This window comes from Arachis duranensis, chromosome 6, assembly GCF_000817695.3.
Source record: "Arachis duranensis cultivar V14167 chromosome 6, aradu.V14167.gnm2.J7QH, whole genome shotgun sequence".
Lineage (NCBI taxonomy): Eukaryota > Viridiplantae > Streptophyta > Magnoliopsida > Fabales > Fabaceae > Arachis > Arachis duranensis.
In genome coordinates this window covers 80,758,368-80,774,418 of record NC_029777.3, presented here as the reverse complement: position 1 = coordinate 80,774,418, position 16,051 = coordinate 80,758,368, and the positions used below count along the sequence as shown (strand labels likewise).

At 39.1% G+C, this 16,051-nt stretch overlaps 1 protein-coding gene and 1 non-coding gene across 2 annotated transcripts; one reads left to right on the top strand and one right to left on the bottom strand.

Moving 5' to 3' along the window:
* Window positions 1-6,690: 6,690 nt before the first annotated feature.
* Window positions 6,691-6,798, top strand: LOC127740398 (small nucleolar RNA R71). Its single transcript, XR_008001075.1, has one exon. It is a non-coding gene; the product is annotated as a small nucleolar RNA R71 (small nucleolar RNA).
* Window positions 6,799-15,092: 8,294 nt separating this feature from the next.
* Window positions 15,093-15,512, bottom strand: LOC107494200 (uncharacterized). The gene has a single exon (XM_016115257.1). It carries the CDS (start codon window positions 15,510-15,512, stop codon window positions 15,093-15,095), a length of 420 nt encoding a protein of 139 aa, XP_015970743.1.
* Between the last annotated feature and the right edge of the window lie 539 nt (window positions 15,513-16,051).

Below are 16,051 nucleotides of genomic sequence, written 5' to 3'. Positions count from 1 at the left end.
ATGAGAGAGGAGCAACAAAGGCAAGGAAGAGACATTGAGGAGCTCAAGCACTCCATAAGATCTTCGAGAGGAAGAACAAGCCGCCATCACTAAGGTGGACCCGTTCTTTAATCTCCTTGTTCTTTATTTTTCTATTTTTCGAATTTTTATGCTTATGTTTATTTATGTTTGTGTCTTATTACATGATCATTAGTGTCTTAGTGTCTATGCCTTAAAGTTATGAATGTCCTATGAATCCATCAACTTTCTTAAATGAAAAATGTTCTTAATTGAAAAAGAGAATAATTGCATGAATTTTGAATTTTATAACAGATTAACTATTTTGATGTGGTGGCAATAATTTTGACTTCTGAATGTATGCTTGAACAGTGCATATGTCTTTTGAATTTGTTGTTCATGAATGTGGGCTCTTGAAAGAATGATGAAAAAGGAGACATGTTACTGAGGATCTGAAAAATCATAAAAATGATTCTTGAAGCAAGAAAAAGCAGTGAATTCAAAAAAATATAATAATAAAGTCATGATCCAAGGAAAAAAGAGTGTGCTTAAGAACCCTGGACACCTCTAATTGGGGACTCTAGCAAAGCTGAGTCACAATCTAAAAAGGTTCACCCAGTTATGTGTCTGTGGCATGTATGTATCTGGTGGTAATACCGGAAGACAAAGTGCTTTGGGCCACGGCCAAGACTCATAAAGTAGCTATGTTCAAGAATCATCATACTTAACTAGGAGAATCAAGAACACTATCTGGATTCTGAGTTCCTATAGAAGCCCATCATTCTGAATCTCAAAGGATAAAGTGAGATGCCAAAACTATTCAGAGGCAAAAAGCTAAAAGCCCCGCTCATCTAATTAATACTAATCTTCATAGATGTTTTTGGAATTCATTGCATATTCTCTTCTTTTTATCTTATTTGATTTTCAGTTGCTTGGGGACAAGCAACAATTTAAGTTTGGTGTTGTGATGAGCGGATAATAGTCCATACTTTGCCCGATATTTGATTGCCCAAATAGGCATTCCAAGTCAGCTCAAGAATTCTGGCGTAAAACGCCGAAACTGGCACAAGAATGGGAGTTAAATGCCCAAACTGGCACAAAAGCTAGCGTTTAACTCCAAGAAGAGTCTCTACACTTGAAAGCTTCAATGCTCAGCCCAAGCACACACCAAGTGGGCCCGGAAGTGGATTTTTACGTTATTTACTCATCTTTGTAAACCCTAGGCTACTAGTTCTCTACAAATAGGACCTTTTACTATTGTATTTTCATCTTTTGATCACTTTAGATCTTTAGATGATCTTTGGACGTCTAGTTCTTAGATTATGGAGGCTGGCCATTCGGCCATGCCTAGACCTTGTTCTTATGTATTTTCAACGGTGGAGTTTCTACACACCATAGATTAAGGTGTGGAGCTCTGCCGTACCTCGAGTATCAATGCAATTACTATTGTTCTTCTATTCAATTCGGCTTATTCTTGTTCTAAGATATCACTTGTTCCTCAACTTGATGAATGTGATGATCCGTGACACTCATCATCATTCTCACCTATGAACGTGTGCCTGACAACCACCTCCGTTCTACCTTAGATTGAGTGGATATCTCTTGGATTCCTTAATCAGAATCTTCGTGGTATAAGATAGAATTGATGGCGGCATTCAAGAGAATCCGGAAGGTCTAAACCTTGTCTGTGGTATTCTGAGTAGGATTCAAGGATTGAATGACTGTGACGAGCTTCAAACTCGCGATTGTGGGGCATTAGTGACAGACGCAAAAGAATCACTGGATTCTATTCCGACATGATCAAGAACCGACAGCTAAATAGCCGTGCTATGACAGAGCGCGTTGAACATTTTCACTAAGAGGACGGGACTGTAGCCATTGACAACAGTGATGCCCAACAAACAGCTTGCCATGGAAAGGAGTAAGAAGGATTGGATGAAGACAGTAGGAAAGCAGAGAGACGGAAGGGACAAAGCATCTTCATACGCTTATCTGAAATTCTCACCAATGAATTGCATAAGTATCTCTATCTTTATTTTATGTTTTATTCATAAATAATCCATAACCATTTGAATCTGCCTGACTGAGATTTACAAGATGACCATAGCTTGCTTCATACCAACAATCTCCGTGGGATCGACCCTTACTCGCGTAAGGTTTATTACTTGGACGACCCAGTGCACTTGCTGGTTAGTTGTGTGAAGTTGTGGTAAAGAGTTGAGATTGCAATTGTGCATACCATGTTGATGGCGCCATTGATGATCACAATTTTGTGCACTAATGCTCAAACCCTTGGATCCTTTTTACCGTTGCCTTTTGATTTTAAGGACTATTGGCTTTTTCTGCTTGCTTTTTCTTTTTCTTTTATATATTTTTTTTTGCCAATTTTTTTTCGCAAGCTTTTTCTTTTTCACTGCTTTTTTTGCTTCAAGAATCAATTTTATGATTTTTCAGATCATCAATAACATTTCTCTTTTTCATTATTCTTTCAAGAGCCAACAATTTTAACATTCATAAACAACAAGATAAAAAATATGCACTGTTCAAGCATTCATTCAGAAAATAAAAAGTATTGTCACCACATCAATATAATTAAATAAATTCAAGGATGAATTCGAAACTCATGTACTTCTTGTTCTTTTGTATTAAGAACATTTTTCTTTTAAGAAAGGTGAAAGATTCATGGAATTATTCATAACCTTAAGACATAGTTACTAAATACTAATGATCATGTAGTAAAGACACAAACATAGGCAAACATGAAGCTTAAAAACCAAAAAATAGAGAGATAAGAACAAGGAAGTTAAGGAATGAGTCCACCTTAGTGATGGTGGCGCCTTCTCCTTGAAGGACCAATGGTGTTCTTGAGCTCCTCTATGTCTCTTCCTTGCCTTTGTTGCTCCTCCTTCATAGCTCTTTGATCTTCTCTAATCTCATTGAGAATGATGGAGTGTTCTTTGTGTTCCACCCTTAATTTGTTCATGTCATGACTCAATCCTTCTAGAGAAGTGTTGAGTTGTTCCCAATAGTTGTTTGGAGGAAAATACATCCCTTGAGGCATCTCAGGGATTTCTTGATGATGAGCTTCCTCATGCGTCTCTTGAGATCCATGAATAGGCTCTCTTGTTTGCTCCATCCTCTTCTTAGTGATGGGCTTATCCTCTTCAATGAGCATGTCTCCTTCTATGACAACTCTAGCTAAGTAGCATAGATGGCAAATGAGATGAGAAAAAGCTAGCCTTGCCAAGGTGGAGGGCTTTTCAGCTACTTTGTAGAGTTCTAGAGAGATGACTTCATGAACTTCTACTTCCTCTCCAATCATGATGCTATGGATCATGATGGCCCGATCCACAGTTACTTCGGATCGGTTGCTAGTGGGGATGATGGAGCGTTGGATGAACTCCAATATCCTCTAGCCACAGGCTTAAGGTCCAGTCTTCTCAATTAAACCGGCTTGCCTTTTGAGTATCTTTTCCATTGAGCTCCTTCGACACATATGTCCATGAGAACTTGGTCCAACCTTTGATCAAAGTTGACCCTTCTAGTGTAGGGGCATGCGTCTTCTTGCATCATAGGCAAGTTGAATGCCAACCTTACATTTTTCGGACTGAAATCTAAGCATTTCCCCCGAACCATTGTAAGATAATTCTTTGCATTCGGGTTCATACTTTGATCATGGTTCCTAGTGATCCATACATTGGCATAGAACTCTTGGACCATTAAGATTTTGACTTGTTGAATGGAGTTAGTAAGAACTTCCCAACCTCTTCTTTGGATCTCATATCGGATCTCTGGATACTCATTTTTCTTGAGCATGAAAGGGACCTTAGGGATCACCTTCTTCTTGGCCACAACTTCATAGAAGTGGTCTTGATGGGCTTTTGAGATGAATATCTCCATCTCCCATGACTCGGAGGTAAAAACTTTTGTCTTTCCTTTCCTCTTTCTAGAGGTTTCTCTGGCCTTAGGTGCCATCAATGGTTATGAAAAAATAAAAAAGCTATGCTTTTACCACACCAAACATAGAATGTTACTCGCCCTCGAGCAAAAGAAGAAAGAATAGATGAAGAAGAAAAAGATATGGAGGAGAGGAAGAGAGATGTGTATTCGGCCAAGTGGGAGAAGAGAGGGTTGTGGTGTGTGAAAATGAAGAAGTGTGGAGGGGTTTATATAGTAGAGGGAGAGGGGTTTGGGTTCGGTCATTTAGGGTGGGTTTGGGTGGTAAAGAGATGTTGAATTTGAAGGTAGGTGTGGTTTATGGGGAAGAGTATATGGATGTGAGTGGTGAAGAGGTGATGGGGAAGTGAGATTGAAGTAATTGGTGAAGGGTGTTTGGGGAAGAGTGTTATTAGATTGTGTGAAGAAGAGAGAAGGTGAGTTGAGGTAGATGGGGATCCTGTGGGGTCCACAGATCTTGAGGTGTCAAGGATTTTTTCATCCCTGCACCCTTTAGGCGTGTAAAACGCCCTCTATATGCAATCCTGAAGTTTAACGCCAGACTGCAGCATGTTTCTGGCGTTAAACGCCACTTCCATGCTTGTTTTGGGCATTCAATGCCAATCTGTAGCATGTTTCTGGCGTTGAACGCCACTTCCATGCTTGTTTCTAGCGTTTAACGCCAGCTCTCCTCAAGGTGTAATCCTGGCGTTTAAACGCCAGACTGCTACTTGTTTCTGGCATTCAACGCCAGCTTCATGCTCTGTTCTGGCATAGAAGGCCAGCCAGATGCTCCTTACTGGCATTTAAATGCCAGTAAGCTCTTCCTCCAGGGTGTGCTGTTTCTTCTGCTGTTTTTGATTCTGTTTTTAATTTTTGCAATTGTTTTGTGACTCCACATGATCATAAACCTAATAAAACATAAAAGAACAATAGAAATATAGATAAATAAAAATTGGGTTACCTCCCAATAAGTGCTTCTTTAATGTCAAGAACTTGACAATGAGCTCTCATGAAGCTTCACAGATCATCAGAGCATTGTTTGGACCTCCCAACACCAAACTTAGAGTTTGAATGTAGGGGTTCAACACCAAACTTAGAGTTTGGTTGTGGCCTCCCAACACCAAACTTAGAGTTTGACTGTGGGGGCTTTGTTTGACTCTGTATTGAGAGAAGCTTATCGTGCCTCTTTTCCATGTTTACAGAAGGATAACCTTGAGCTTTAAACACAAGGTAGTCCTCATTCAATTGAAGGACTAGTTCACCTCTGTCAATATCAATCACAGCTCCTGCTGTGGCTAAGAAGGGTCTTCCAAGGATGATGCATTCATCCTGATCCTTCCCAGTGTCTAAGATTATGAAATCAGCAGGGATGTAAAGGCCTTTAACCTTCACTAACACGTCCTCTATCAATCCATAAGCTTGTTTTATTGACTTGTCTGCCATCTCTAATGAGATTCTTGCAGTTTGTACCTCAAAGATCCCCATTTTCTCCATTACAGAGAGTGGCATAAGATTTATACCTGACCCCAGGTCACATAGAGCCTTCTCAAAGGTTATGGTGCCTATGGTACAGGATATTAAGAATTCACCAGGATCTTATTTCTTTTGAGGTAGAGTTTGCTGAACCCATGTATCTAGTTCACTAATGAGCAAGGGAGATTCACCTTCCCAAGTCTCATTACGAAACAACTTGGCATTCAGCATCATGATGGCTCCTAGATATTGAGCAACTTGCTCTTCAGTTACATTTTCATCCTCTTTAGAGGAAGAATAGTTCTCAAAGCTCATGAATGGTAAAAGAAGGTCCAATGGAATCTCTATGGTCTCTAGGTGAGCCTCAGATTCCTTAGGTTCCTCAGTTTGGAACTCTTTTTTGTTCAGAGGACGTCCCAGGAGGTCTTCCTCACTGGGATTCACATCCTTCTCCTCCTTTATGCATTCGGCCATATTGATTATATCAATGGCCTTGCATTCTCTTTTTGGATTCTCTTCTGTATTGCTTGGAAGAGTACTAGGAGGAGTTTTAGTGATTTTCTTACTCAGCTGACCTACTTGTGCCTCCAAATTTCTAATGGAGGACCTTGTTTCACTCATGAAACTTAAAGTGGCCTTAGATAGATCAGAGACTATGTTTGCTAAGTTAGAGGGGCTCTGCTCAAAATTCTCTATCTGTTGCTGAGAAGATGATGGAAAAGGCTTGCTATTGCTAACTATCTGTTGCTGAGAAGATGATGGAAAAGGCTTGCCATTGCTAAACCTGTTTCTTCCACCATTATTAAAGCCTTATTGAGGCTTTTGTTGATCCTTCAATGAGAAATTTGGATAATTTCTCCATGAGGAATTATAGGTGTTTCCATAGGGTTCACCCATGTAATTTACCTCTACCATTGCAGGGTTCTCAAGATCATAAGCTTCTTCTTTAGAAGATGCCTCTTTAGTACTGTTGGATGTATTTTGCCATCCATTCAGACTTTGAGAAATCATGTTGACTTGTTAAGTCAACATTTTGTTCTGAGCCAATATGGTATTCAGAGTATCAATTTTAAGAACTCCCCTTTTCTGAGGTGTCCCATTACTCACAGGATTCCTCTCAGAGGTGTACATGAATTGGTTATTTGCAACCATGTCAATGAGTTCTTGAGCTTCTACAGGCATTTTCTTTAGGTGAATGGATCCACCTGTAGAATGGTCTAGTGACATCTTAGAGAACTCAGATAGACCATCATAGAATATATCTAAAATGGTCCACTCTGAAAGCATGTCAGAAGGACACTTTTTGGTCAACAGCTTGTATCTTTCCCAAGCTTCATAGAGGGATTCACCATCTTTTTGCTTGAAGGTCTGAACATCCACTCTAAGCTTGCTCAACTTTTGAGGAGGAAAGAACTTGGCCAAGAAGGCCGTGACCAGCTTATCCCAAGAGTCCAGGCTATCTTTAGGTTGTGAGTCCAACCATGTTCTAGTTCTGTCTCTTACAACAAAAGGGAAAAGCATGAGCTTGTAGACTTCAGGATCTACTCCATTAGTCTTAACAGTATCACAGATCTGTAAGAATTCAGTTAAAAACTGATAGGGATCTTCTGATGGAAGTCCATAAAACTTGCAGTTCTGTTGCATTAGAGCAACTAGTTGAAGCTTCAGCTCAAAATTGTTTGCTCCAATGGCAGGGATTGAGATGCTTCTTCCATAAAAGTTGGAAGTAGGTGTAGTATAATCACCAATCATCCTCCTTGTATTATTGTTGTTGTCATTATTTTTGGCTGCCATCTCCTCTTCTTTTTCAAAAATTTCGGTAAGGTTGTCTCTGGATTGTTGTATTTTAGCTTCTCTTAGTTTCTTCTTCAGAGTCCTTTCAGGTTCAGGGTCTACTTCAACAAGAATGTTCTTGTCCTTGCTCCTGCTCATATGAAAAAGAAGGAAACAGAAAATAATAATAGGGATCCTCTTTACCACAGTAGAGAGATTCCTTTATGTAAGTAGAAGAAGAAAAGAATAGAAGAAGAAGGGAAAATTCGAACACAGAAGGGAAGGGAGGGTTCGAATTTTAAGATGAAGAGAAGTCTTAGTAATTAACTAAATAAATAGAAAGAGATGAGAGGGAGAGAATTTCGAAAATTGTTTTTGAAAAATAGTTAGTGATTTTCGAAAATTAAGAGAAGAAATAAAATTAAAATTAAAATTTGAAACAATTAGTTAATTAAAAAGAATTTTGAAAAAGAGGAAGGAATTTTCGAAAATTAGAGAGAGAAAAGTAGTTAGGTGGTTTTGAAAAAGATAAGAAATAGTAAAACAAACAAAAAGTCAATTAGTTAGTTGAAAAAGATTTGAAATTCAATTTTGAAAAGATAGAAAGTTAGAAAAGATTTTTGAAATCAATTTTGAAAAAGATATGATTTGAAAAAGATATGTTTAAAAAGATATGATTGAAAAGATATTTTGAAAAAGATTTGATTTTTAAAATTAAAATTGATTACTTGACTAACAAGAAACTAAAAGATATGATTCTAGAATTCAAAGATTGAACCTTTCTTAACAAGAAAGTAACAAACTTCAAATTTTTGAATCAATCACATTAACTGTTAGTAAAGTTTTTGAAAATTTGAAATAAAGATAAGAAAAAGATTTTAAAAATCAATTAAAATTTTTTTTTCGAAAATATAAAAAAATGAAAAAGATTTGATTTTTGAAAAGTTTTGAAAAGATAAGATTTTTAAAATTGAAATCTTGACTTGACTAACATAAAACAACTAATTTTAGAAATTTTTTACTAAGTCAACCCAAAGATTTCGAAATTTATGAGAGAAATAAGGAAAATGTATATTTATTTGATTTTTGAATTTTTAATGATGAGAGAGAAAAATACAAAAATGTCTCACAACATGAAAATTATGAATCAAAACACATGATGCATGCAAAAACACTATGAATGTCAAGATGAACACCAAGAATATTATGAAGATCAAGATGAACATCAAGACTTATTTTTGAAAATTTTCAAGAAAAGAAAAACATGCAAGACACCAAACTTAGAAATTTTTCATGCTTAGACACTATGAATGCAAAAATGCATATGAAAACAACAACAGACACAAAACAAGAAAATATGAAGATCAAACAAGAAGACTTACCAAGAACAACTTGAAGATCATGAAGAATGCAATGCATGAATTTTTCGAAAAAAATGCATAAATTTTAAAAAACATGCAATTGACACCAAACTTAAAAATTGACACTAGACTCAAACAAGAAACACAAAATATTTTTGATTTTATGATTTTTTTTAAACTTTTTTGGATTTTTCGAAAATAATCTTTAGAAAAACGAAAAATAGGGGAAAAAATTTTTTTGAAAGATTTTTGAAAACTTTTTGAAAAGAAAATTACCTAATCTGAGCAACAAGACGAACCGTCAGTTGCCCAAACTCGAACAATCCCCGGCAACGGCGCCAAAAACTTGGTGCACAAAATTGTGATCATCAACAATGGTGCCAATATACTTGGAGCTCTCAAACGTGAATCACACTTTGTCACAACTTCGCACAACTAACCAGCAAGTGCACTGGGTCGTCCAAGTAATACCTTACGTAAGGGTCGATCCCACAGAGATTGTTGGTATGAAGCAAGCTATGGTTATCTTGTAAATATCAGTTAGGCAGATACTAAATGGTTATGGAGTTTGATCATTTACAATATAAATAAAATGTAAAATAAAGATAGAAATACTTATGTAAATCATTGGTGGGAATTTCAGATAAGTGTATAGAGATGCTTTATCCCTTTTGAATATCTGCTTTCCTACTGGTTTCATCCAATCATTCTTACTCCTTTCCATGGCAAGCTGTATGTAGGACGTCATCATTGTAAATGGATACTTCCCATCCTCTCAGTGAAAATGGTCTAAATGCTCTGTCACAACACGGCTAATCATCTGTCGGTTCTCGATCATGTCGGAATAGGATCCATTGATCCTTTTGCGTCTGTCACAACGCCCAACACTCGCGAGTTTGAAGCTCGTCAAGTCATTCAATCCCTGAATCCTACTCGGAATACCACAGACAAGGTTTAAACTTTCCGGATTCTCAAGAATGGCCGCCAATAATTCTAGCTTATACCACGAAGACTCTGATCTTTCAGAATGGAGGCTAAGAGACACATGCTTGATCTAAGGTGAATGGGAGTGGTTGTCAGGCACGCGTTCATAAGGACGGATGATGATGAGTGTCACGGATCATCACATCCATCAGGTTGAAGTGCAGTGAATATCTTAGAATAAGAATAAGCTTGAATTGAATAGAAGAACAATAGTAATTGCATTAATTCTCGAGGTACAGCAGAGCAACACACCTTAATCTATGGTGTGTAGAAACTCCACCGTTGAAAATACATAAGTGATGGTCCAGGCATGGCCGAATGGCCAGCCCCCAAAGTCTAAGAACTAAACGTCAAAAGATGTCTAATACAATAGTAAAATGTCCTATTTATACTAGACTAGTTACTAGGATTTATAGAAATAAGTCTTAGTGTAGAAATCCACTTCCAGGGCCCACTTTGGTGTGTGCTTGGGCTGAGCTTGAGCTTTACACGTGTAGAGGCTTCTCTTGGGGTTAAATGCTGAGTTGTAACGTGTTTTTGGCGTTTAACTCTGGTTTGTGACGTGTTTTTGGCGTTTTACTCTAGAATACAGCATTGAACTGGCGTTGAACGCCAGTTTGTGTCGTCTAAGCTCGAATAAAGTATGAACTATTATATATTGCTGGAAAGCTCTGGATGTCTACTTTCCAACACAGTTGCGAGCGCGCCATTTGGAGTTCTATAGCTCCAAAAAATACATTTCGAGTACAGGGAGGTCAGAATCCAACAACATCAGCAGTCCTTTTTTCAGCCTCCTATCAGATTTTTGCTCAGGTCCCTCAATTTCAGCCAGAAAATACCTGAAATCACAGAAAAACACAAAAACTCATAGTAAAGTCTAGAAATGTGAATTTTGCATAAAAACTAATAAAAACATCCCTAAAAGTAGCTAGATCCTACTAAAAACTACATAAAAATAATGCCAAAAAGCGTATAAATTATCTGCTCATCAGTGAACCTCCACCTCATTACCCCACATGATGCAATGGATCATTACTACTCTTCTAACAGTAACTTCAGAACCATTGCTAGTGAGAAGTATGGAGCATCCAACGAAGTCCAGCCAACCTCTAGCAACTAGTTTGAGATCCATTCTTCTCAATTGGCTTAGTTTGCCTTTCTTATCGTTGATCCACTTAGATCCGGGCAAACATATGTCTTCAAGGACTTGATCTAGCTTCGGATTAGCTACAACCCTTCTATTAAAGGAGTTGGGGTCATCTTTTTGCGGAGGCAATTTGAGAGTCCCCCTCACCTTATCCAGATCAAAGTACAGCAATATTCCTCGAACCAAGGTGCGCCAAGTATGGATTGCTCACCTTATCCCTCACCTTATATGTAGTTGTGGGTGGATTGCTCTCTTTCTTTTTTCTTGATGTGGATCTTCCACTTCTTGGAGCCATAGAAGGTAAATAACTAAAAGAGCAACGCTCTTGCCACACCAAAATAGAGAGAGAGGAGACGTGGGAGAGAGGAAGAGAGGCATGAGGGAGAATGGGGAATTCGAATGATGAGGAAGAGGGAGGGAGGGTAGGTCCTTTATAAAAGGAAAAAGATAATTAAATTGAATTTGGAAGATATGATTAGAAATTAAATTGAATGAAGAAAGATAAAAAAAGATTTGAAAAAGATTTAAAAAAGATTGTGGAGAGAGATAGTAGACATAATTAAAAGATGTGAAAGATAGGATGTAGATTAAAAGGATTTGAAAAATAATTGAATTTTGATTTGAAAAGATGAGATTGAAAGTTGAGTTGTGAAAAATATATGGTTTAATTTCAAATAAATTTAAAAAGATAATGATTTGAAGAGAAGATTGATGAAAAGACATGGTTTTGAAAAAGATACGGTTTGACCAAGTCAACCCCCTCCTTCCTTGGAATTCGAATGAATGGCTAGCCTTCTTTATGGGCGTTAAATGCCCAGGGAACCCCAGGTGGCGTTCAATGCTAGCTTTTCATCCCTCAATGGACGTTGAATGCCTAGGAAACCTCCCTGGTGGCGTTCAACGCCAGCTTTTTGCTCCATTTGGGGTGTTGAACGCCCAAGAAACCCCCTGGTGGCATTCAACACCAGCTCTTCTTTCCTCAATAGGCATTGAACGCCCAGGGAACCCCCTTGTGGCGTTCAACTCCAGCCTTTCTATCCTCTTCATAGTGTTCTGAATTCAATTCTGATTGTTCTTGTTTTTAATCTAAGTGATGCACATGATCACAAGTATTAAACAATAAGGGAAGATGATGAAAGTTAATAAAGAATGAACTGGAATTGAATAAAACTAAGATTAAGTAAAAGAACTAAAAATAGTAATATGCTACATATGGTTGGTTTGCCTCCCAACAAGCGCTTCTTTCCGTCATTAGCTTGACGTTCCTGCTGCTATGTTAGCAGCAGAGTGGAGTTCTCGTGCTCCAAAGTATCCCCTAGATAATGCTTGACCCTCTATCCATTTACTGTGAATCTTTTTGTAGAGTGTCTGTCTTAGAGCTCTATATAACCGTAGGGTGAGACATTAGTAACCAGAAAAGGTCCTGTCCACCTGGACTTGAGCTTCCCAAGGAAAAGCTTGAGTCTAGAATTGAAGAGTAAGACCTTCTGTCCCAGCTCAAAGACTCTAGAGGAGATCTTTTGATCATGCCATCTCTTAGCTATTTCTTTGTAAATTTTTGCATTGTCAAATGCAGCTTGCTGGAATTCATCCAGCTCATTTAATTGGAGCAGTCTTTTGTCTCCTGCAGCCTTGGAATCAAAATTGAGGAATCTGGTTGCCAGTAGGCTCTGTGTTCCAATTATACTGGTAATTGACATACCTTCCCATAGACCAGTTGGTAGAGGGACATCCAAATAGGGGTCTTAAAAGCTGTTCTATATGCCCACAGGGCATCATCTAATTTCCATGCCCAATCCTTCTTGGAGGTGCTCACTGTCTTTCCAGGATTCTTTTAAGTTCTCTATTGGAGACCTCATCTCACCCATTTGTCTGCAGATGGTATGGAGTTGCCACCCTGTGGTGAACACCATAATGGTGCAGAATTGAGTCAAGTTGTCTGTTATAGAAAGGAGTGCCTCCATCACTAATCAGTGTCCTTGGGACACCAAATCTGCTGACAATATATTTTTGGAGGAATTTCATCACCACTTTAGTGTCATTGGTGGGTGAAGCAATTGCCTCAATCCATTTAGAGACATGGTCTACTACCATAAGGATGTACATGTTCGAATATGAGGATGAAAAGGGCACATAAAATCTATTCCCCATACATCGAATAGCTCAATTTCTAAAATTCCTTATTGAGGCATCTCATTATTATGAGGGAGATTGCCGGCCCGTTGACAACTGTCACAGATGCGGACAAACTCTCTAGAGTCCTTGAAGAGCATTGGCCAATAAAAGCCGCTCTGAAGGACCTTGGTGGCTATACACTCATCTCCAAAGTGGCCTCCATAGTCTGAGCTATGGCAATGCCATAGGATTTGCCACGTCTCTTCTTCAGAGATGCAACGACGGATTATGCCGTCTGAGCACCTTTTAAAAAGGTATGGTTCATCCCATAAGTAATACTTAGCATCATGGACGAGATTTTTAACTTGCTGTCAATTGTATCCCTCCGGGACGAACTTAATTGTCGTGCAATTGCAATGTTAGCAAACCAAGGTGCTTTGCTTATTAAAAAGAGTTGTTCTTCAAGGAATGTCTCAGCTATCTCTGTAATGAGAGGAGACGTCCCTGCTGCAGGTTCAATCCTGGACAAGTGGTTAGCTACCTAATTCTCGGACCCTTTTCTGTCTCTTATTTCTATGTCAAATTCTTATAAGAGCAAGACCCATCTTATCAATCTGGGTTTAGAGTCCTGCTTGGATAGAAGATACTTGAGAGCAGCATGGTCTGTATAGATGATGACCTTAGATCCTATTAAGTAGGATCTGAACTTGTCAATGGCTTAAACCACTGCAAGTAGCTCCTTTTCTATGGTGGTGTAATTTCTCTGTGTGTTATTTAAAACACAACTGGCATAATAAATGACGTGTAAGAGGTTATCATGTCTCTGCCCCAGGACGGCACCAATTACATTATCACTGGCATCACACATCAATTCAAACAGAAGATTCTAGTCAGGTGCAGATAAGACAGGTGTAGAGATAAACTTTGCTTTCAAAGTTTTAAAGGCATCCCTACACTCTTTATTAAAAATAAAAAGAGTGTCAGTGGCTAAGAGATTGCATAGGGGTTTTGAAATTTTGGAGAATTCTTTGATAAACCTCTTGTAGAATCCTGTATATCCTAAGAAGCTTTTGATTGCCTTGACATTAATAGGTGGTGGTAATCGCTCAATTACTTCCACCTTGTCCTAATCGACCTCTATCCCCTTGTTGAAAATTCGGTGTCCAAGAACAATGCCTTCAGTCACCATGAAATGACATTTCTCCCAATTTAAAACTAGGTTAGTTTCTTGACATCGTTTTAGAATCAGGGCCAGATGGTCAAGGATGGAATCAAAGGAATCCCCAAAGATAGAGAAATCATCCATGAATACTTCAAGGAATTTCTCAACCATATATGAAAATATGGAGAGCATACACCTTTGAAAGGTGGCAGGTGCATTACAGAGGCCAAATGGCATTTTCCTGTATGCAAACACTCCATATGGGCATGTAAAAGTTGTCTTTTCTGATCTTGGGGATCTACTGCAATTTCATTATAGCATGAATATCCATCCAGGATGCAGTAAAAAGCATGCCCAGCTAGTCTCTCTAGCATTTGGTCTATGAATAGTAGAGGGAAATGGTCATTTCTTGTGGCGTTATTGAGTCTTCTATAATCAATGCACATGCGCCACCCTGTCACTGTCCTTGTGGGGATCAATTTATTCTTTTCATTATAGACCACTGTCATCCCTCCCTTCTTGGGTACAACCTGAACAGGGCTAACCCAAGGGCTATCTGAGATGCGATAGATAATCCCGGCCTCCTATAGCTTAGTGACTTCTTTCTGCATTTTTTCCTTCATGGCAGGGTTCAGCCACCTCTGTGGTTGTACCACAGGTCTGGCATCATCTTCGAGCCTTATCTTGTGCATGCAATGAGTTGGGCTAATCCCCTTTAAGTAACTGATGGTCCAATCTAAAGCTATTTTGTGTGTTTTCAGCACCTGAATCAGTGCTTCTTCCTCTTGTGGCTTCAGGGAAGAACTTATGATTATAGGATAAGTGTCACCATCTCCTAGAAACACGTATTTTAAGGATGATGGCAGTGGCTTGAGCTTGAGTTTGGAGGTTTCACCCTCCACTTTAGGAGCTTTTGAAGCCTTCTCTTGCTCTTCTGACCCTTCCTTGTCAGAGCGGACATCCTCAAGGATGTCTTGAAGCTCCTCCTCCTCTCTCAACTGCGTGTGTCTCTTCCTCCAGAGAATCAATGATGTCGATTCTCATACACTCCTCGGATACATCAGAGTAGTACATTTCTTTGGTGGCATCCAGGACAAACTCATCTTCATTGACTCTTAGGGTCACTTTCCTTTTTTCCACGTCAATGAGGGTCCTTCATGTGGCCAGGAAAAATCTCCCTAGGATGATGTTCTTCCATCTCTAAGACTACAAAGTTTGTAGGGAATGCAAAGGGTCTAACCCTTACTATTATGTCTTCAATTACTCTTGATGGAATCTTAGCTGAGCTGTCAGCTAACTGAAGGCTTATGCGGGTGGGCTTGATTTCTTGGTGTAGGTCGAGTTTCTTTATCAGTGAGACTGGTATTAAGTTGATACTTGTCTCCAAATCACATAGAGCCCTCTTTGGCTTGGCATCTCCAAGGTTGCATGGTATTACAAAGCTTCCAGGGTCTTGTAGTTTTTCTGGAAGGTTCCTTTGGATGACTACACTGTATTCTTCGGTGAGGAGGACTGTTTCTACTTCCCTCCAGTCCTTCTTGTGACTTAGGATGTCCTTCATGAATTTTGCTTAGGAATGGGATATTGATCTCCAAAATCGTGAGATCATTTGCAAACTTAGGAAATTGCTTATTTTTCTCTACTTGACGGAGTTTCTGCAGATATAACATCCTGGTCTTATACTCAGATATGTTGAGAGGTATAGAGTGGTTATCTATATTATCAGAGGGGGAACCATCAGCTGGCTTAGGAGGGGTTTTTCTTGGGTTTGCACCTGTTTGACCTCTCCCTTCTGGGCGTTCAACGCCCAAGCTGGTCCCTTCCTGGCGTTGAACGCCATGCTTACCCCCTTCTGGGCGTTGGACGCCCAGGGTAGTCCCTTCAGGGAGTTGGACGCCCTCTCTGCCCCCTTCTGGGCACTGGACGTCCAAGGGTATGCCTTGGATTGTTGTTTTTTCGCCTTCTGATATTTCCTCTCCTCTTTGCCTCTCTTGGTTATGAGAGTGGCTGTTTAGTGTCCTTTCACTCCTAAATTGGATGACTTGGGACTCTTCTCTTATCTGTCTAGATAAGTGTTGTTCAGCCTGGTTCAATCATGCC

Coding starts and splice junctions, on each gene's coding strand:
- LOC107494200 (XM_016115257.1), bottom strand. CDS start 15,512: ATGAAGGACATCCTAAGTCACAAGAAGGACTGGAGGGAAGTAGAAACA.